Source organism: Perissodus microlepis, chromosome 4 (assembly GCF_051167445.1).
Source record: "Perissodus microlepis isolate ML-2025 ecotype Zambia chromosome 4, ASM5116744v1, whole genome shotgun sequence".
Taxonomy (NCBI): Eukaryota; Metazoa; Chordata; class Actinopteri; order Cichliformes; family Cichlidae; genus Perissodus; species Perissodus microlepis.
In genome coordinates, this window is record NC_140464.1 from 8,977,734 (window position 1) to 8,999,808 (window position 22,075).

The 22,075-nt window shown below is 39.1% G+C and overlaps 2 protein-coding genes across 2 annotated transcripts; one reads left to right on the forward strand and one right to left on the reverse strand.

The window, feature by feature from the left end:
* Positions 1-5,337: 5,337 nt before the first annotated feature.
* arf2a (ARF GTPase 2a) lies at positions 5,338-14,559 on the reverse strand. Its single transcript, XM_084925460.1, has 5 exons — positions 14,469-14,559; positions 8,321-8,475; positions 8,081-8,191; positions 7,868-7,992; positions 5,338-7,472 (listed from the first exon to the last, which is right to left on the reverse strand). Exons 2-5 carry the CDS (start codon positions 8,463-8,465, stop codon positions 7,311-7,313), a joined length of 543 nt encoding a protein of 180 aa, XP_084781586.1. The 5' UTR covers positions 8,466-8,475; positions 14,469-14,559; the 3' UTR covers positions 5,338-7,310.
* Positions 14,560-16,710: 2,151 nt separating this feature from the next.
* Positions 16,711-21,851, forward strand: wnt9b (wingless-type MMTV integration site family, member 9B). The gene is made up of 4 exons (XM_084925461.1): positions 16,711-16,972; positions 17,393-17,646; positions 19,081-19,346; positions 20,719-21,851. Exons 1-4 carry the CDS (start codon positions 16,887-16,889, stop codon positions 21,178-21,180), a joined length of 1,068 nt encoding a protein of 355 aa, XP_084781587.1. The 5' UTR covers positions 16,711-16,886; the 3' UTR covers positions 21,181-21,851.
* Positions 21,852-22,075: the final 224 nt, after the last annotated feature.

Genomic DNA, 22,075 nt, shown 5'->3' on the forward strand with positions numbered 1-22,075 from the left:
AGCAAGATAGATTTTATCGGGCTTCACTTGGAGCAAAAACAAACATGAAATAAAAGTAACTTTATTTTATTTTGACAAGTGTTTTGTCTTTATTGTGAACTCGAGGTGTTGTGTTTTTGAAATTAATTTATTAACCTCACAGTTATCCAGCTAGCTTTGCTAACCCATCATTGTGCAATATGCTTGAGCAAAAACACTTACCTTAGGCCACAAATACTCGGTTAAGCATTAAAGCTGGGAGCTGAAGCCAGGGATAATCTGGGAACTGAGACAAGGAGCCCAGCAGTCCTGTAACAAGTGTTACTTAATGTGTTAAACAACACAGTTGCTCAAACCAGGGGTGTCAAGCATAAGGCATAAGACCTCAATCCGGCCGCTGGATGGTTTTGCAAAATGTGAAAGAGAGCATAAAGTTTTAGAATTTTGAACTGTATTTTAACAGGTTTTACAGCTTTTCGGACCCATACAAACCTCCCTTGTCGCCATTCACAATACACCAAAGTAATTCAGTTACAGATTTCTGTAATTTTATACATCACTTCTTACAATCTAAGCCTAAAGAGTCATGTGGACATATACTACAGCAGCATTTCTTTACCATGTAGAAAAACTAAGACACAAAGTTGAAAATGCTCTTATTTTATGTTGTATTAAGATATCTCATTACATGTGCAGTTAAATATTTTACACTGACAGAAATTGAAGTTTCATCAGTGCATCCCACATTATAAAGTGGGCTGTATGTGGTCCATGACATAAAATGAGTAAGCTGAACATCTAATCTAAAGGGGTGCGTTGAATTTATGTTATGCTGTGTAGGACAATAACTTTTATAGCCTACATTTACCTAAGTCCCAGAGTTGCAGAGGTACCTTAGCGCTTTAAGCTGAAGCATCAAATCACACTTAATATTATGATTTACTTTACTGCACCCTTAAACGTATTTTTGGAGTGGTACACTGAATAAATTAACTGGACTGTGATGTAAACAAATCAGAAATAATGCATTATTAAATAGTAAACCAGTGGTTCCCAAACTTTCATGTGACCACTTAAAATCAGCAGTATCCTAGTACATCTCATTGCGCTCTAAGTTCAAATAGAGATTCAATTTCTCTCAAAAGATGTTTTTCGAAAATCTTTTCTAAGCTATATTAAATAACTACTTGAGTTTCAAGCAAAAGATTAGAGAATTTTTTAAAAAGAAAGAAAAGCGGTTGCTTGATATTCTTTCTTTCCTACCACATGAGTCATCTGAAAACCCCTTTGATCAACTATGGCCCTTTGAAGACAGCCAGATCTCCACATTTTACTGGCTATATTTTTGTAATTTTACCAAAATATGATTATGATCAAGGACTTTTATAATAACAGAGTATTTTTTTCTCTTTCATGGTTGACACCTCCACATTTGGCAGAAAGAGCCTCTTGAGCTGGATCAGCATGACTGCTCATATATGAAAACCTCAACGAGAGGAATGAAAACAAAGAAATATCATGAACACGTGTCAGAAATCTATCTGTTTATTCTAATTCAGTTTGTCTATATGAAATACTTTATTCACGTTAAATAAGCTTCATCTTGCTCTTTACCAATGTGAAAATGTTCTTGCCCTCAGTGTTAATCCGCTGCCAATCAAGTGGACCAGCTCTGTGTTTCCATGGCGATATGAAAGGCTAGAGATGACTAGTCTTTTAGAAAGGTGTAGTCGCTGGTGAACTCTGTTTTCTTTGGCGAGTGTGACTGTGTGGGTGGATGGTCAGGATTCACAATACCAGCCTTATGTGCAGGCACACTGCTGAGCACCTTCTGTGACTTCTGCACACCAGCAAAACGCAAGGGACCCTTAACGTTACACATGCATACGTCCATGGTGGAAAAGACTATATAGAAATGCAAGTTCACGTATTATATGTACTGGAAGCATACAACCTTTTTAACCTTAAACAGACACGTACTTTTCCTTGCCTTTGTGATTCATTAGCAGGTGTCTCTCGATTGATCCTCATTTGTGCAGCTGATCGATGAAAAATAATGGTGCAGTGCCTCTCTCCCTTGGGATGGAGGTCATCAGTGGTCAAAGAAGTAGATCTTGTACTTGGGTGTATGGATGATTACAGTATAAATTTACTTGATTGAACATGAGGCTCTTTAACATTTAAGGGAAAAAAAACAAAAACAACGAAATGCACTGAAAGCACTGAATCTGCAGAGAAATAAACTGTGACGGATCCATTATGAGATTGTTAATATTGATGCATCTTCCCTTATTCAGCACTTTGCTGGGTTTTTTTGCTTTTTTTTTTTTTTTAATTTATAGATGTAGCAGTTTCTAACTCCCATGCGTCAGAGGATAAAACAGAGGAGCAGCAAGATGATTAATGTGACGGGAAAGAAGGAAAAACAAAGTCCTCCCATACAAATGTGTAAGCAGCATTATTTGGACTTATCTCTCAATTTTTTATGAAATAAGAAAGAGGTTAGCACTGCATCAGACTGGCAGCTAGTCCAGGGTGTACCCCACCTCTCGCCCTGTGGTAGCTGAGATAGGCTCCAGCACCCCTAATAAGCATCGATAAAAGAGAATGTTGGATGGCCCTCAGAATAAGCTGTTTTGTTTTTTTAATTTAATTTAATTTACAGCAACTTCAGTATATTTAACGAAGGCATGAACAGATGGAGTCAGAGCAAGAAGATCCTGTTATCAAAACGTAAGTGAAAAATAGACCTTTCACATGCTTTTACTTTTTTTGACCAACCATCTGTCCCACATGGTTGTACTGCATGACTCTTGAGAGTTTACACAAACTGCACTTTTCCAAGTTTTTACCAGTCAATCAAAAAAACAAAACAAACACACAACAACAACAACAAAAATAACAATAGGTAAACTCGATATAACGTTCATACCATTCCTTGTTTCTGTTACTCTACTTTAAATCGATGGGGGTTTGCTTTTGAGATTATGACATAATACATGATATTGAGCTTCAAAGTTAGTTATACTTAAACAAAATAGTACTAAGAAAACGTATGTGTGTGTGATTTTTCATCTAGCCAAATGTCATGTGGCTATCTCCTGTAGGTAAGAAGTTATGATGGGTCAAAAATGCTGGAAAATATACGTTAAAAATGCAAAATTTGTTTACTTTGTGTGGAAGAAAACTGACAAATGGATGGAATGACAACAATGACAAATAATTCAATAAAGAGTTTTAGATTTTTCTCCATAATGAGACACAAAAATATAAAATAGCGTTAAAATGGAAACGTGTGAAGTATAAAATCCTGCTTTTGTGCAGTTCTTGATTAGATTCACTTTTTTACAGCAGGAGGTCAGAGAGAAGTAACAAAGAGGCACGCTGAAAAGTGGACGTCATGCTGGGGTGAACCAAGAGTTAATGTGCTGTGAAACTACAGAGTGTGATGTCACACTTCAAGGTGAGATTTAGTGGATCCACAGTGAGTGCCTACCAAAGGTCAAGTGCAGCTCGATGTGGGTGAGAGGGGCAGAGTGTGAATCTACATATCTTGTAGAAATTACTTCAGGTCATTTCAGCTTTATTTGATAGTCAGAGTGTGGGAGAGACTCTGATAGACTATGGCAGGCGAGATGATAATGATCTCAGCTCAGTCTCAGTTACAGAGAAGGACCTCAGAATATAAAAATAACCAGATCTAGTCATTGAACATCTTGCAATTCTAAGATAAAGAGCAACAGCAGTTAATATGAGTTGACAAATAGTGCCTCTATGAAGCCGTGATCACGGATTGCCCTTTATGTTCAAAATGAAAACCTGGATCAGAGTCCGTGTCTGGTCTCCTGCGCTCCTTTTCCCGTGTTTCTCAGTTGCTCTCTATAAGGTGCTGTTTCCAAGGTAACAACTCTATGGAGAATTGGCCACCTGAATTTCAGATGGAGTGGAAAAGGAGGGTGAACAGTGGTCTGCTGGCTCTCCGACTGTAAGGAATACATCCTCGTCTTCACTGGTGCTGTCTGTCCTGCAGTGAACATTGGTCTTCATTATGCCATACTCAGCAAGCTGAAATTAAGCCTGTGACAGTTTGGCGTGTTTAAAAATAATTTCTGTTATTGTCAGAATATGTGACTAATGTCTGATCTGGGTAGGTCTGCATTAGTTTCCCTCATATGCATGTAATTGACATGTGTCAATTACATGCATTAGTGTGGTTAGTTAGGTTTTAGTGTGTTTTTTACACTCATATTTGTATTCATAAAAAATAGAAATATATATAAAAAAATTAAATAACAAAGGTCTAATTTTCATACCATAAAGATATTTATATCATTCCAGCAGGAGCATGAATCATACTGCCCTGAATACTTTTTCCTCCTTTGTTTTTGAAGTAACTAACAGGAGCTTTAACAGGTTAGTGATATGGTGCTGTAAGTGTGCCCTCCAGCGTTGATATCAAGGAACTGCAAGACTACGTTTCAATTTAATCTTGAAAATTGTACACTAACCAGTTTATTAGGTACTCCTTGCTAGTCCAAAGATGGACCCGTTTATTTTTTTAACCTTCAGAACTACCTTAATTCTTCATGGCATAGATTCAACACGTCTCCTGAAATGTTTCTAAGAGATTTTTGTCCATACTGACACGAGAGCATCTGTGATGCAAATGTGCCTTTTTCACCACGCCCCAAAGATTTGGTTGGATTGAGATCTGGTGACTGTGGAGGCCATCTGCGGACAGTGGCATCATCATGGTCAAGGAGCCAGTTTGATATGATAGGACAGTGTGGTCAACACAATTTTCATCATACACCGCTGCGCCACCAGTAGTCTAAACCATTGATTCAAGGCAGCATGGATCATTGCTTTCATGTTGTTTACACCAAATTCTGACCCTACCATCTGAACGTTGGTAGAGTGAGGCTACTTAGCATTTGTGTTAACGAGCAGTTGAACCGGCACACCTAATAAAGTATCCGTAACAAAGCAGTTTGAGAGACAAGTGACACATTACAGATCCCTGGCCTGTTAAAAACAACTCTAAATCTGATATTTAAGTCTGATGACTAACAACTAGCGGACTTTACTAAGCAGGAAAAGGTGACTCAAAAAGAATTACAATTCTTGACATCACCATGAATAGAAATGATTAAGGCCATAAATATTTCAGCAACAAGCTATTATAACCCAAACTATGCCTGCGATTTTTACTAAAGTTCATATTGTGCTGACCCTCAGAATTATGTCAACTAGGTTATTTAATCAGTTTTTAATGCAATATTAAATGTGACATTGCAGCTTTTGAAGAATTTAATCACACCGACTTGATATGTAAAAAAAGAAGTCAGGAAGAAAGACTTACAATAGAGATCTCTTTATTATAGTGCATTTATCAGACGTTACAAGATGGGTTTAAAAAAAAAAAAAAAAAAGCATAAAAGGTAATTAAGAAATACATATGCACGTACCATGTAATTTTCACAGAAACGAAAATTAAAGCTTCACATCTGAACAAGAGCAGGTGGATGACATTAAAATACATTTTCTTACAGGTTTTTTTTATATATATACACACACACGCACACACACATCTGTATTTCTTGCTGTTTAGTAAATGATACATAGGATGAAGAAAGCCCAAAGGTTAGTCATTCATTTAAGCAAACTTTATTAAAATAAAAAAAAAAAGTCCAGTTTTAGAAAAACAAAAAGGGAACATTAATTTTCCCTTTTGAGGTCAGTAGGTACGACCTTAGAGTTGTCTTAACTCAGTAAGGAATGTGGGGGTGATTGGTTTCTTTCCAAATGTGGGATCCTTTAGAATTAGTGGGTGTAAGGGAAAAGATGATGTCACTGGTTGAACTGCTGTAACAGTGTTACTGGGACACTTCAGCTGTCTGCTGGTGTGAGCAATTGGGAGCGTATTTGTGTACGGTTCTCTGTAACAGCTGAGAGATAAACTGCCGTCTTCGCACAGCCCTGTGTTGTGCAAGCTGATGAGGTTGTGCAAATGGCCCGATGTGACGTAAATGACACCAAGAGAAGCACCTCAGCTACATGCAGAGAAAACACTGAAGCATTAAGAAAGCATTTACAGAACTGACTGATACACTTGTCGTACAAATGTACCGTCTGTCACAGTGCTGACAATGTGGTCTAGAGCATATGCGCGTCCCCTCTGGTGACCTCGTGCTGAACCAAACACAATGAACCCTTCCTGAAACCAACCAACTGGTCCCGAGAGCAACAAAATAAAAATAAAAAACCCACACCAGGCCATGCGTGGATAAAGACTAACAAAAGATAATATAATAGAAAAGAGACCCTAAACCAAGGAGCTACATACAAGAGAAAATAAATCTACCAGTAAATAAAAAGCCAGAGTGGGAGCAACTCTAAAAAAGGCCTTGTTGTTCCAATGAGTGGGGAGTAGATGAAACCCACACACATCCCCCAATGACCTAGTAGCTACAACACTCTCCTCCACACATGTAAACATGCAACATTTATTGCCTTTTGTAGACCCAGTGATGATGCTTCTTCTAATCCTCTGCAGAAAAAAAAAACTTAAGACCCCATGAAAACACAGACGCAATAACAGATAACTATCAGAAGCAAAATGATGTGACCTGAATTTTGTAAAATCTAAGGAAGTTAATGTGGAAGATTCACAGACACACCGACTCCGATTACAATCTGATTATCAACAGGATCTACACGTTTATGGAATTAAAAGATTTTTTTAATGTAACTTTATCCAGTCCCTAAAAATGTCAAAATGCATAATTTTCAAAAGAACATGAACTATTCCAGGATGTAACACATTATACTTTATTTTACCAAAAATGACACTGGTTACATAGCACAGTGCATCTTGCAAGGTTGAGAGAAGAAGAAAAAACAGTTGTGAAAATGGTCTTAATTCTAATATGACAGGCTGATGTAAAAACCTAATTGTTGTTACCTTTTGGTTTTTGTGATTCTAAACATTCTTGACAGATGACCCACAGCAATAATGTTGTGTTGTTCTCTGCTTTGTGGGAACCAGTGCCTCTGGATGTGCTGACACTGGAGGAATGAGATGTCTTGAGAGCTAACTGTGTTCAAGGCACAGCAGGGCTGCTCCGACTTAGCTCACACGTACATGCACAGTCGTTCATCCGTTCATCCAAAAATACTCAAACACACACACATACAGTACAAATGCAGGGGAGCACTAGCCAAAAGGTCCGACGCTTCAGAAAAAATAGAGAGGGGGAAAAAAAGAGGAGAGCGTGAGACCAGGACCAGTGCAATCTCCCAAAACACCGCACAGAGCTGGCAGTGATTGATCATTTTGCGTTCCTTAACTGGCTTGAAAGCCAGTCCAGACCCTCGTAGAGACCGTCTCCAGTAGTAGCACATGTGGCCTGGATATACCAGTTACGGTGACGCAGGGAGTGCAGGGCCAGTTTGTCTGTGAGCTCAGCTGCATTCATGGCGTTGGGCAGGTCCTACAGGTGCAGAAATTAACCGTTAATAACAAGCGTCCCCTGGATAGGTTACCTCGAATAATTTGCCTTTGCTTTTATTTTGAAGTTAAAAAAAAAAAGGAGGAGAGTTGAAACCACGATCTGTATCATTATTGACCTTACATTTCAAAAATGTATAAGATGTTTACATCTTATACATTTTTTGCAAGTAGTTGTGAGGTAATGCAGCCAGATGTGTAGTTTTTACCTTCTTGAGTGATTTTAAATTAAGATGTATTCAAATAAATACAATAACCTTCACCTGATACAAGTACAACTGTAATTTCTAGTAATGAATTCTGAATATCCTGCACAGTTTCATCTGAAAGGGGGTTAAATATGGTGACTTCTTTGACTTCTCAAACACACAAATTCACCTGTTTATTTGCAAACACCAGCAACACAGCATCTCTCAGCTCATCCTCAGCCAGCATTCGCATCAGCTCCTCCTTCGCCTCACCCACTCGCTCTCTGTCATTACTGTCCACTACAAAGATGAGGCCTGAAAGTAAAGTAAAAAGGGTCAGTTTTGAGGGCAACCATGAACTAATTCTTATACACCAACATGGAAAAGATATAAGTTATCTCACCTTGTGTGTTTTGGAAGTAATGCCTCCAAAGCGGCCTGATCTTGTCCTGACCGCCGACATCCCACACTGTAAAACTGATGTTTTTGTATTCTACCGTCTCAACGTTAAAACCTAAAGTGAGAGATGGAAGGTTTAAACAAGTTTCAACAGTGTGTTGGCTTTTTTCTTTTTTTAATGCCAAGATTTCAATGTTTTGTATCAAGCAATGAAATTCTCATTACAATGTGGGGGATGACTCACCAATGGTAGGGATTGTGGTAACAATTTCTCCCAGTTTGAGCTTGTACAAGATGGTGGTCTTTCCAGCAGCATCCAGTCCTACCATCAGGATCCTCATCTCCTTCTTTCCAAACAATTTACTAAAAAGGCTAGCAAAATTTCCCATCTTGTCTCACCTGCAGGAGGAGAAACTGTCAGTTTGCAAGGTCTCTGATAATGTGATACCAAACTAAAAGCAATTTCACAAAGACAGCTTAAGTGTTGACATCAGAAGTAGGAATGTGCGAAACTAGTCAATTAACCGTTGCTGCTGTCAGTCGTGCCAGACGTTCTAGTCATTTAATCCAATTATTAAACATTTCCACTGATGCCAAATGCTGGTAAATTGTTGCGCAATGTTATGCAACCATCTGCCACAAGATGGACCATCGTTGATCAGAAACAACATCAATCTGTTACTCTAGGCAGAGTCTTTTTGTTAATTCTTTTTAATAATTATTGTTGGTTATTATAAAAGTGAAAGAATAAGATTGTGGATAAACGCGGAAGAAACGTGCAACATTTGGAAACCATGATGTAAAGTGCTGCACAGTTAAGTGGCTCAATTCCCTGCTGAAGAATGCGATTAATGGTTTCAAATGCTTTTGCTTCGAGAGTTTTTGGCATTGTCCTATAAACGGTTCTCAAATTAATTTGATATCCAAGTTTTTCTTGTTTTAAATTTAGTCCAACTGATTTCCCCTTGTTAAGTGAACTTAGAAATTAGTCGCCACAAACATAAACCTAATCAGAGGGTGATGTTACGTTTCTACATTTTGAGCCCCTTTGAGGACATTTGCTACCACTGCTACGCAGACGACATCCAGATATGTCTTTTAAACCTGAAGATGTTTCTAAGCTGCGGATTCTAAATGTGTGCTTAGAATCCACCAAAGGTTGGATGGCTGACAACTTCCTCCAACTTAATGAAGAAAAGACTGAAGTCCTTGTATGTGCTCCAGACAGACATGTACCTAACATAATGAATGCTCTTGGTCCTCTTTCAACATTTGTGAAATCGTCTATCAGGAACCTAGGGGTAACCTTTGATTCTGCTCTTACCCTGGATGTCCACGTTAAATCTCTGGTTCGGTCCTGCTTCTATCATTTAAGAAACATTTCTAAATTGAGCCCTATAGTATCTCATACTGAACTGGAGATTGTTATTCATGCATTCATTTCATCACGATTGGACTACTGTAATTCACTGTTTACATGTCTAAACAAAAACTCTCTGGAGCGTCTGCAGATTGTCCAAAATGCTGCAGCAAGGCTTCTGACAAAAACATCTAAGTACTCTCATGTAACATCGTTGCTTATACAGTTGCACTGGCTCCCCGTTGAATTCAGAGTCCATTTTAAGATACTGGTTCTGACATTTAAAGCTCTTCAAGGACAAGCACCATAAAATTTTACTTACTTACTTATAAGAATCTCATGCAGAAAAGTGTCATTATTACTGTTCCCTATATTCCTTATTGTGTCAGTGTTAATGACCGTAAAAAGCACTTCTGTAACTTCCTCCTGGCCCTAAAATGAAACAATATTTGCCCTTCAAGTAAACGGCTGCTGCAAACGCACCTCCCAAGTTAAACAGAGGCCATAGTGGCAGTGCTGCTTGTCCTGGGTATCCAACAAGCTTGTGGCTAAGGTAAACAAGAACCAGTACAAAGCATTACACTTAATAAGCTGACAGAGGTTGTCTTAATAACAAAGGAGTAATTGGTTAACTACTTAGAAAAGACGGAAGAGATTTCATTTAGTAAACGCTAATATAGTTTAGTGAAATGTCGCACAGCACATTTTTAACCTTGTTAGATGACCTGATCAGATGAACTACTGAGGTGAGGTTTCACTACATACAGATGAAGAGGGAAAACATTTTATTTGAATCCTTTTGAAATGCCAGAAATTCTGCTTTTTCTCATAAATTGTGGTCTCATCTTCAAAGTCTGAGGCACAGGTGTAAGCACATAGATTTGATACTGTTTGAAAAATAATATGTCATCGAAACATTAACCTGTAAACTTACTCTTTACCCAAACCATACAGGAAACCATACACCCTTACTAGATATTGTTTTCATAAAGTAAATTTACAGCTTAAATAATTTTTTACCAAAAATTTCTTTTATTCCTCGTAAACTCTGCTTCTTGATTTAGGGCTTTTACAAAACGTTTCATGACGACTATGAGACAGAACAAACCAACTTGTGCTGCTCAGCAGTTTATTTGGTGTAAACTTGGATGAGATCCATTTTTATACCTTTTTTTAAATACCATTTTTATACCTTTAATAGGGATAAATGATATATACTGGATAAGGGTATGTATAGGATTAATCACCTAAAAAATTAAAGGTCACTTTAATAGCTGGGAGAAGAAATACAAGAGTTGCAAGAAGCCAAAATGTTCTTAACCAGCAGGGTGGAAAGTTGTACGGATCACATCTGTTCTAATCAGTGCAGTTTAGTGTTAAATTCTAGTATTTTAGTATTTCTAGTGAGTAAAATTAAGTTTTTCCCTTGAAAAAAATTAAATACAATTTTTAAAAAAGGGAGGCTTAAGTTGTTTTCACACAAACTACTGAAAAAGTCAGATCACGGTGAGACACTCCCCAAAGTTGTTATTTCTCACATGTAGCATAAAGCTGGAGCTTGTGAGCATCTGCTGTGTTCTCACTTTGGAAATGACACAGCCAAGAGCACTGTGTAGCGTCCAGCAGGCAGAACACAGGACGACCACTCAGTAGCTTTGAAAACACCAGGCTTAGGGCTGTGCACTCTATTTACATTTTTATGTGCTATAAAAAAGAAAAGGGAGAGATAAAAAAGAAAAAAAGGTATCATGTACCATGTAGTATGCACAACAACAAGCCCAGACATATCTGAAAGCGAGAGACGTGTCACTCACGGGTTATTGGCTAAAAAGGTGACTGCTTACACCTTCTACAGCACCACTACTGCAGCACTGGCTTGACAGACTCTGTATGACAGGAAACGCAAACAGTGGATGAAACCTGCCAATAAGGTTACATGGTGGAAAAGCAGCGCTTTAACCAACTTGCTAAAAAGCTGTACCATACATCCCAAATAAAAATAATGTTCAAATTCAACTGAAGAGTTACTTTAAGGTTAAGTTCCTTTTGTTACTGTGGAACTAAAGTGCTAAGCAATTATATTCCATTGAAAACACTACCATAGGTTTACTTCTGTTATTATATTTGACTCATGTTGTGTCACTAGATGTAATAAATTGCCATTACAGTTTTTCTTTAGAAAAGAAAGAAAGTAAATGCCCATCATTGTCTTTACACTACTGCAAGCTGTAATCACAGCATACGTGTGAGCATACAGCGCAAGTAAAACTTGAGTTATAATGTGGCCAGTGGCAACAGCTGGATCAATATGAGCACTTTCATTTAGTCAAATGTACGCTGTTTGTTGACTGTAAGCATGAACAGTATTTTGTAGTCATTTCACAGCTATAACATGTACTTGAGACCAGCAGCTCCTGCTGATCATCTGGCAAGAATGTGGTAAACCCAAGACGCGAATTTAACAGTGCCAAAAAGACTTCCTCAAAACGCCCACTGAATGCACACGATAAACACCGACTTTTTGCATGCCTGAGGCTTGATAAAAATAGCGGTAGTCTAAAAACAAGAAAACCCCCCAAAACAAAACACCAGAATCGAGTGTTACAAGCTCACCGCGACATTAATGCATCGGCCTCCAGTGTGAGGAAAAGAAAAGGACCGATTTAACAGAGAGATTTGGAATATGTGGATTCACTGCTAACTAAATTTACTGTTATCTTTTCAGCATTGAGCTCTGGGATGCATCCCACTCTCAGTTTCACAAACAGAAAGCATTAATTATGTTTAGAAAACCGATATTTAGTGACTCTATAAAAAGTGATCGATTTCATCAACAAAATAAAGTGCTTTTTGAGATGAGCACTAAAGTTTTAAATTTCAAAATATTAATATCCATGAAAATCCATCCATAAAAAAAGAAAGATAATAGGATCTCCTAAGCTATTATGAACTGAGAAAAACAAATATTAGAGGTAGAATAACATACTGGAATCAGCAAGCAGCCTTTCAGGAAACAAGACAGCTTTATGGTATCACATCAGAGGTCAATATTTGTCTTTTCTCTGTTATGTAACATTACAGTGTTAGCTAATCAGACTGAAGGTTTTTTGAAGAGCTGAAAGACTGAAAAAAATATTAAAGATTAGTTTATTTCCCCACAGTAATTAAAAACTACTGTGGAAAAAAAGATTAATTATTATCCTACAGTAAGTAATTATTGCTGAAAGAAAAATTAGCAATGGAACAGAATCTTATAAAAATAGATGAAAGTAACACATTTTTTCCAGCTCTACATTAGGCCAGTTAATGCACACTCGAGTCTTGTAATGTTAATGAAATAAATAATTATGGACCTAAGGGAGTTCAGTATCAATTGATGCCTACTGTCAAAACTGTTTTCATACATCAACTCTAGACTTTGTGTTGAGACGCTGACTCACACCTGGTCACTTTTGGTAGTTTAAAGTTAGGTGTGGTACTTGGGTTGAGCACATGATGCACATACACACCCCTGCAAGCAGCATTAACGCTAAAAGGCTGGTGACTTGTGCTTAATTTTATAACCGCAAAAAATGTCTGCGTTTACATGTAAACTCTGGGATAAAGTTACAAAGTGCAGAGACTTCACTTGGATTCTGCAAGAAAGTTTGATCCTCCCTCACAGAGGAGCACTGTCTAAATGTGCTTTACTGGTTGCTTAGAAGGCAAGGTTTTCCATTTTTTAAAGTGGTGCATTACTTAAATACACCTTTTCAATCAATTTGTCATAAATAGCAGGAAAACTGACAAATTTCTGTTAAGTGATCGAAGACAGACTCATCACTACACTACTCATTACTACAAGTGGACTAACCATGCTCTTGCGCTTACTCAAACCCACACAGGGTCATTATGAGCCAGGAAAAGACAGCTAAAGGGGTATTAAAAGTCACCAAGTCTAGTGACAAAGTTGCTTAGTTTGCAGCAAATTAGGCGAACTAAGGAGGGATGGTCACTGCTGGGTGGGAGAGTGACGTCACCACTTTTTAAAAAAAAAAAAAAAAGAAAAAAAGATGAGTTTGAAAATTTCACAACACACTCTACCCAAAATGGTCCAGTTACTGTGCTGTGAACTTTCCAAGAACCTCATGGGAAGCAGCAGTGCATCCCCAACACCTGATTCAGCTTCCTATAAATCCTCAAACATCATGCTTTTGGTCCGAGGAATGAGGAAGTGATGTTCAGTAGGTGTAAAGCAGTTAACAGTAAACAGGACTGACAGGATCACAGAGGTGAAGCGCCACCCATCCTCCCATTCAATGAAAGAGGTGCGACTGTTTCTGCGAAGTCTTTTGTTTATTTTGGGGAACCTTTGGGTGACAAAAACTCTTAAAAGTGTCTTTAAACCACTGACTATTATTACTTAACTCTGTGTTTCAAACCTGTCCCTCAGTTTGGTCAGCCGATCAACCCCCGTAAGGCGAAACGTTTAAAGCCGTTTTGATTAACAAAAAATAAATAAATACAAATCTGAAAATAAGGTTTCAGTGCTCTGGTGCAATTTAAATGGCACTGGTGGCAACTTTAAGCCACCAAGCAGTTGAAAATAAATTATTTTAATCTCCTTTAAGGTTTTATGGGTGAGTTGGAGCTGTGTGACGTTAACGCTAAGTGACAGCTCATTAACGCTAGCTTGCTAACTGTGCTATGGTCGAGAACCAGCGGAATAACGCGTAATATTAGCCATTTAGATTCACAGTGAGCTCAAAAACACCACCGCCTAATACAGTTATTGATTACTGTTTAATAAGGGTGTGTACCCAGCGGTCAAAAACTTCTTAAGTCAACACAATGGTGCTAAAGTTAAACTGCTAAGGAAACAGCTTATGAACTTTAAAGTATCCTGCTCAAAGCGTCTACAACTTCAAACCAACCGAGCTGCAGGACTTAAACATCAGCGCCCTTCTTCTGTGTTCAAATGAAATACATATTCACAAGGCTTAACTATATGGCATTTTTCAATGAAAACGATAAATGAAAAGAAAAATGTTACCTTCACTGGCGCTTCTCGATGCTTCTACACCACCGATCCGGTTCAACAACAAAATGGCGTTTTCCGGCGACGTCGTGTTCTTCTTCGTCACCATTTTCTTCTTCGTGTAATAAGAAGCGGCTGAAAACATTAAAATCGAGGGTTTGCTTCACCAAATGGTGAGAAGGTGACATTACAAGCTTAGTGCAGGACTGCAAAAGTCTTCAGTATCTTAAAAAAAAAAAAAAAGTCTTCAGCAATAATCCTCCAGGCTTTCCGAGGTCTTTAAACTTTTTTTTTTCCTTTGGACATTTGGCTGCCTTTCCACTCATTTTAAATCCAGTCCAGTCGTTGTTTAACCCACTTAACTCGGACTTAAAAAAGTACCACACTCAACGCAAAAAACGCACGGTTACACATTGCTACACATAATAAGTTATTATGTGTAGCAAGGTTATTATTAATAACCTAGCAAATAACTAATTTTGAACTATGTCTATAGGCACTTTGTCACTAGCAATCTGTTGCAAAAGCACATCTGTTACCACAATTCTAGGCGAATCTATAAAAAGTAACAAAGAAAACACATAAAATAGGGTTTTTGTACTAACAAGGTGATTCCCAAAAGGTTATTATCCAGAAATCTGACATAACCTGGGGTGATGTCCAGTGCATCCTTGAAAGAATTAGATGAAACTAGACAAGTGGAGGACAGAAGAAGTAGTGGCTGGCTTGGAAAAAAAAAAAAACCCTATAAAGAAAAAACTATCTACGGCAGATGAAGAGGTTCTGAAAGTCATGTCCTTCAGAAAAAGAAAAAATCCTCCCAAAGACTGACACAGGGCCTGAGAGATGGGATTGAGATGATCCTATAATTGATCCATCTAATTCAGGAAACAAAGACTCAGGTATGGCAAATCAGGCAACAGCTGGACTCAAGATTTATTGATTTATTTGAAGAGAAAAAAAAATCAAATTAAACATTATTGGTTCAAATCATAATTAGTACAGAGGAGTTCAGGAGAGGAGCATGTACAAAACATAGTGGAGACTCCACAATGATTTGGAGCTTCATTTTAGCCAGTGGCATTGGGAATCTTGTCAATATTGATTGAACTATGAATTCGGTATTACCAGATTCTAAACCATGGGGAGTGTCTGGTTGGCAACAGCTTCCCTTTTCAGCATGATGATTTCAGGCTGCATTGAAGAATAAAGGCAACCATCCCAAATATTGACTTTCAAGCTGGTCGGTATTGTGCAAACTCAGTTTTTCCCGTATAGACTGTATTCCTGTGTTTGCATACATCACCTATTTTTCTCGCAAAATATAAAGAAATAAGGGTTTACTCAAGACTTTTGCTGAGTACTGTATGTTGGCCTTTGGATGGATATATCAATCATACACTATATAATTAATAAAAAAAAATGATAAAGTAATATTATTGAGTATTAAGCTATAATTTACAACATAATTTGACAGACTTTTCCATTAAAGGATGTAACTGCCTTAACAAAAAAACCAAAAAAAAAACAAACCTCCGTGCCTCCTTCTTTAGCTTAAACGTGAATCAAATGTAGATACACAACCAAAGCATTAGTATTATTGTCTCTACGTTCATTTGTATTCCCAGATTTATTCTTTATTTAAAAAATCCTCTAGATGGGGCTCCATCCATGCCTGTTTTTTCTTTTTCTTTTTTTTTTTCCTTCGACTGTTTGGGACGAGCTGGAATAGGTTTGATTGGAATAACAGACTTCAGTGTCTGATTCTGTCCTTTAATTTCAGAACTATTTTCAGACACGGATCCTTTGCTTTCTAGCCATGCGGGGTTTTTTTAATCCCGGCTTTTTTTTCCTTTCAGTGTGTTTGCAGGATCACTGAATTTATACGCTTTAATAATACAATATAAGAACTTATATGTTAAGCAAAGAAAAAATCTTTTTGCTTTCTGAGCCCCTTTGATCAGACAGATGTTTGCTGTTAGATAACCATCATTATGCATATAGACCCTATGTCTGAACAGTTCTACTGTTTATTCATTGCTTCAGGTAACTGACAGTCTTACTCAAACTTTAGATTCAATCACGACTTTAATTAAGTTTTAATTAAGTTTTAATTGTATTATTATTATTATTATTATTATTATTATTATTATTATTATTACTATTATTATTATGAGCTGATCTTGCATCTTCTGGGTGGCGTTACAGTGGGAGGGAACATACAGTAGCAAAGTTGAGAGAATCCAATGACAGTGCGGCAGGATGATGTACCCTCCCCTAAGAGTCCTGCCTCCCAGCGGACCAGGGCGCCTGGCGCAGCGGATTGAGGGTCTGAGTGCATGAGGGGCCCCTTAAAGAGAAGCGCCGAGCGAACGGCACGGACTTTCTCTATTGAAGAATCAGCGAGATGAGGAACAGCGCCAACCCGGCATCATGCGCTCCAGGCTCCCGAGGACCGCCTGCCTATTGCGAATCATTGCACTCTGCATCCTTCTGTCGCACACTGCAGCTTATTTTGGGTCAGACGATGAACTTTTACTTGTACATTTTATCTCGGTTGTTTGGCTTTTCTGTTTAAATCATTAGAAGTGACCACAGCCACAACCTTTACAAGCTTTAGCTGAATTACGCACGCGTAATTATATTTTTATAGGGCTGTTCAAAGTCCATGTACACGCTAATATATTCCACTGAAACAAAAAAAAAAATCCATATTCGCAATTTCAAATGTATTTTAAGGTAAATGATCATAAACATTTTATTCCTGGATTTTCTTCTTCGAGAGAAAATAGCGTTGTGGGAACACATTTGTAATAACAACATATGCTGGAGTGGTGACAGAATAGTTTCATTACTGTGGTACAGGACGCAGTGTTTGTGTATTTTGTCACACACATACAATTTCTAATGTGATTTTCCCCCCTCTTCTATAATCCTAGACTGACAGGTCGGGAACCTCTGGTGTTTTTACCAGCTCCGTTTTCCAATGAAGCTCCATCAGGAAAGGCCCACCTGAAGCAGTGCGAACAAATGACTCTGACGAGGAGACAGAAGAGACTCTGTCGCAGGGAGCCGGGCTTGGCCGAGACGCTTCGGGAGTCGGTGCGCCTCAGCCTCCTTGAGTGTCGGTATCAGTTCAGAAACGAACGCTGGAACTGCAGCCTGGATGGTCGGGGAAGTCTTCTGAAAAGAGGTGAGCCACTTTAACGCTTTCCTTAATTTTGGGTTCTTGCTCAAGGTCACTGAGAAAGTCGGAAATTCTCTTTTATCTAACTACAAATTATATATGTCTTCGTCTTTATTTACCTGCAGTGCATGGCTGAGCAGTAAGTACAGGATGTTTTATAGATAAGCACACCTGTAGTGCTGCAGGCATGTTTTTGTCGACATAAGCTCATCAATCAAAAAGTGAAAATGAGAAAAATGAACCAGTAAATAAATTTATGCGTAAACTTTTTACCACCAGTTTAACAGCTGTAAAAGTTTGTAAACAATAAGGTTTCTTGTTCAAATGTAATGAAATAGTTTAACTGATATTTTATATTTTATTTCAAACAATACAACATTTTTACAAGCCCTTTTCTCACACAGGGAAGCAACTTTTTCAATAAGATGTATTACATGCTGTACAAGATAGAAACTGAATATACACCCGTTTATAAGGTCTTACAGGTTCTTTGTTTTGTTCCTAATGGTCGTTTGTTGCATTTCTAAATAAACAATTGAGACATGAGCTTCAACTATTTGCAGCAAAGTGCTGAAAATGATTACTGTATAAAAAAAAAGTTTGGTAAGTTATTTTGTTTGAGAAAACCAGTGACAAAATTAATTTTCTTCATCTCATTTAAAGTTAAAAATGCTCCTAAGTCATTCTGCAGTACCAAAGAATGTGTCAAGATAACACTCGGTAACTCCTCTGAACCCCTTGACTTGATACAACCTTTTAAAGTTTTTGAGAAGCTGCTTACTTGAATACTTTATAATTTACATGGCTTGATACACCTATTGATTAGCTACAGTTGGATCACCATATTGCATATAGCTCAAAATCCCTCCTGTGCACATAAACTCCTTTAGGATCTTCTAAGCTTTATGCATATGGATATCAGCGTGTGGGAGAACATGAACAGGTCAGCACAGAGGTAATGAGGGAGTAGAAAGCCAAGAAATGTGGTGCGGTGCAGAGTGCTCAAGCCCTGTGGTTATTTTTATCTCGGGAAAGTGGCCATTCCCAGAGGAAAAGGGTGGCGTGATTACCCACTTTCATCTGGGAAAATCCTTCCTAGTCAAAATAATAATTAATTGGATCAAAATATACCATGGTGATGGCTCTGGGTGAAGCAAATAACAGTGCAAAACCAAAAGGAAATGTCAGGAGAGGAATTGCGACGTAAGAAAACTTGCAGAATTGCTGATGTTGTTGTAAACCCTGACAACGCATCGAGTCCTCTGTAAACATTCTGGCTTAAAAGGTTAATCGGTGACGCAAAAAGCATTTTGTCGGAAATTTGTTCTTTCAGAGCAAATGTTTCGGAGCACCAATAGCTTTTGCATCCAAAGCCTTGAAAAAAATGTAGCTTTAAATATTTTTTCTTTTCTTCCACCTCCCCTGATCCCTCTGCCACAGCTTTCAAGGAGACCGCATTCCTGCTGGCTGTGTCCTCTGCAGCACTGACCCATGCACTTGCCAAAGCGTGCAGCTCAGGTCGAATGGAGAGGTGCACTTGTGACGATTCCCCCGGGATCCAGCATCGGGAAGCGTGGCAGTGGGGGGTCTGCGGTGACAACCTGAAATACAGCACCAAGTTTCTCAAAAAGTTCCTCGGCCAAAAGAGGGTCAGCAAGGACCTGAGGGCTCTGGTGGATGCCCACAACATCAACGTTGGAATTCGGGTGAGTGTAGAAATATTACATCAATTATTCTGCAGCAAAACAGCTTACTCCTTGAAGCCTGAGGCGACAAAACATACGCCTTAGCAACACTTAGTTCGATTAATTGTTCTGCGATTTTACCTGACAATTACACCTCTGACGCAGTCCCGAGTATCAAATGTTATTGAACTGTAATCCTCGCCTCTATATTTTTCATGGTGCCAGCCAGATAAATGCTCTCTGATTTGGTGCTGTCATCGGCCCGAGCGGATAATACAGAGGCAGAGGGTGAGGCAGTTGTAGTGAGGAGACAAGATGGCTGTGGGATGGTTGGAGCCAGGTGTTTTCAGGCATGATAAAGCTTGCTGTGCGGGCCAGCAGAAAATTAAAGGTCTCATTTCAGAGAGAACGATTATAACCGTGGCCTCTTTTTAATATACGAGCAAACATTTTTTTCCACTTACTGGATCACTGTGCTCTTCATAAATCCACCTAATGTTCATAACCACCACTGTGTAGCTGTGAAATAGCAGGCCCCAGGGTCCTACTCCTGTAGCTCACACCTAGACAAGGCTGATGTGGAGAAAAAGGAAAAACACAACTATCTTATCTAATCTTTACTGAGTTAAATGTTTTCCTCAGTTGACACCAGTGTGGCCAGAAGAGACCAGGAGCCGTGTTAACAAAAACTTAAAGTGGTCGGCATCCTTCATCTCACATTAATGGTGTTCTGAAGCCCCCGAGGGGTTCATGCCTGCAAAAGGAGGAACTGAGCCGAAGTACCTAGAAGTACCCTCTGGGTCTCTCTGTATGACCTGTCTCTGGCCCCTGCAAAGACAGCAGCTCTCAGGCTGAGTGATTGCTCTCATCACTGACCATCAAGCTCAGTGAACTATTAACCTAAATGAGGGGCACCACTACCAAATGCTGCATTATGTTTTTGGCACTTCTTGCGCAGAAATTCTTATTGATGTTTTCCATGAGCAGGCATGTACTAAAAACGGGGTGGAGAGATTCCACTCGCCCCTGTTTGTCACCTCTGCCTCAGGCTTTAGGAAAGAGAGGCAGGAGAGAAGCCGACAGAGCTAGTTTCAACACACCGAGGAAAAAAAAATAGCAAGAGCTGTCCAAGTGAGAAATGTGGGGTGAAATATGACATGCTGAACAGCATCTTTCGATCCATTATGTCAAATTTTTGACTGAGGTGAGCTAAAGGCACATATTGGCAGACCACCACTCCTAACCCCCTATGCACCCTGCAGGAAATTGTCTCACTCTTGCCAGATAGACCTCCCAGATAAGAGACCAGGTAATGAATCAAAGTGAAGGAACTGACATTTCTTCCCTTTTTCCCTCCAATTCCTACCCCCCTCAACCTCCCATCCTATCCCAGGCAGTGAAGAGCGGACTGAAAACAACCTGCAAGTGCCATGGTGTCTCCGGCTCTTGTGCTGTACGGACTTGCTGGAAGCAGCTGTCTCCTTTTCACGACACTGGACGCCTGTTGAAGTATCGATACGACACTGCTGTGCGAGTGCTGAGCGTCACCAACGCAGCCACCGGGGAGACCGAACTCGCAAGCCCCCGTCGCCAAGGTCAGAGCCTCCGGACTACCGACCTGGTCTACCTGGAAGACTCCCCCAGCTTCTGCAGGCCCTCTCGCTACTCCCCTGGTACAGGTGGCCGTTCGTGCGCCAAAGACACAAGCTGTCAGAGTCTGTGCTGTGGACGTGGTTATAACACAGCCATGCGCCTCACCAGCCTGTCTTGCCACTGCCAGGTACGCTGGTGCTGCCACGTGGAGTGTCAGACATGTGTGAGAGAGGAGGAGGTGTATACCTGCAAAAATGCATAGCTGCATGATGAGATAAAGACATTTGCAAAGACCGGAATAAAGAATGATCCTTTGAGTCAATGGAAAATGTGATTTAAAAAAAAAATGAATCACTGATCATGGACAGGACTGAACTGTAATCTCTTATAGACACTTAACACTAAGGGATTGTGAACTGCATGGAATATACAAATGTAATAATATTATACTGCTGGTTATAGTCACTAAATTGATATGCAACAGCTTACTGTAGGTGAGGATGTTTTCAAACTACCCTGCTTTTCTCTCGCTGGATGCACTGAAATCTCACTCTCCTGAGGATGAGGAGGGAAAATGCTCTTACAGCAGGTACTGGACCGGACTGGAAGACACCGGATGCTGAATCCTGTCTGCAAGGAAGCTCTAAAAGGGATTTTGTTGTGTTGTAATTGTCTCCCTCCATTTCACTATTTATTGTGCCAGTTTTGTTGTACTGCTGCTTTATATTTTAATTCTTGGAATCAATTGTTATCAATGAGGCTAAAATAGCCTTTAAAGGAACCTACCTGTCTGACTTTCTGTCTGCTGTGGTGAACTTTTAGCTAAAGTTCAGTCCTGACTAAAAAGCACTTAAGTTGCTCTTGCTTCATGAGATCCTATGTGCATTATGAATTGTTTGTCTTTAGGCCTAAATATATGATTAGAAAGAATCACTGGAAGCTTTGAGCGGTGATTAATGCCACACAACCTACATTGTAACTGATGCATGAGAAGCTTATTGTGCAAGCAGAGAAGCTGGCTTTCAGTTGCTCTTATGGAAATGTCTATGGAAATCTTTACATGTGGACTAATGTGGGCTCAGTAGAACAAAGGGAAATACCTGGGGCAATAGTGAGGGAAACACCAAACACTGTGGTTAAAAATCACTTTTTTGCTT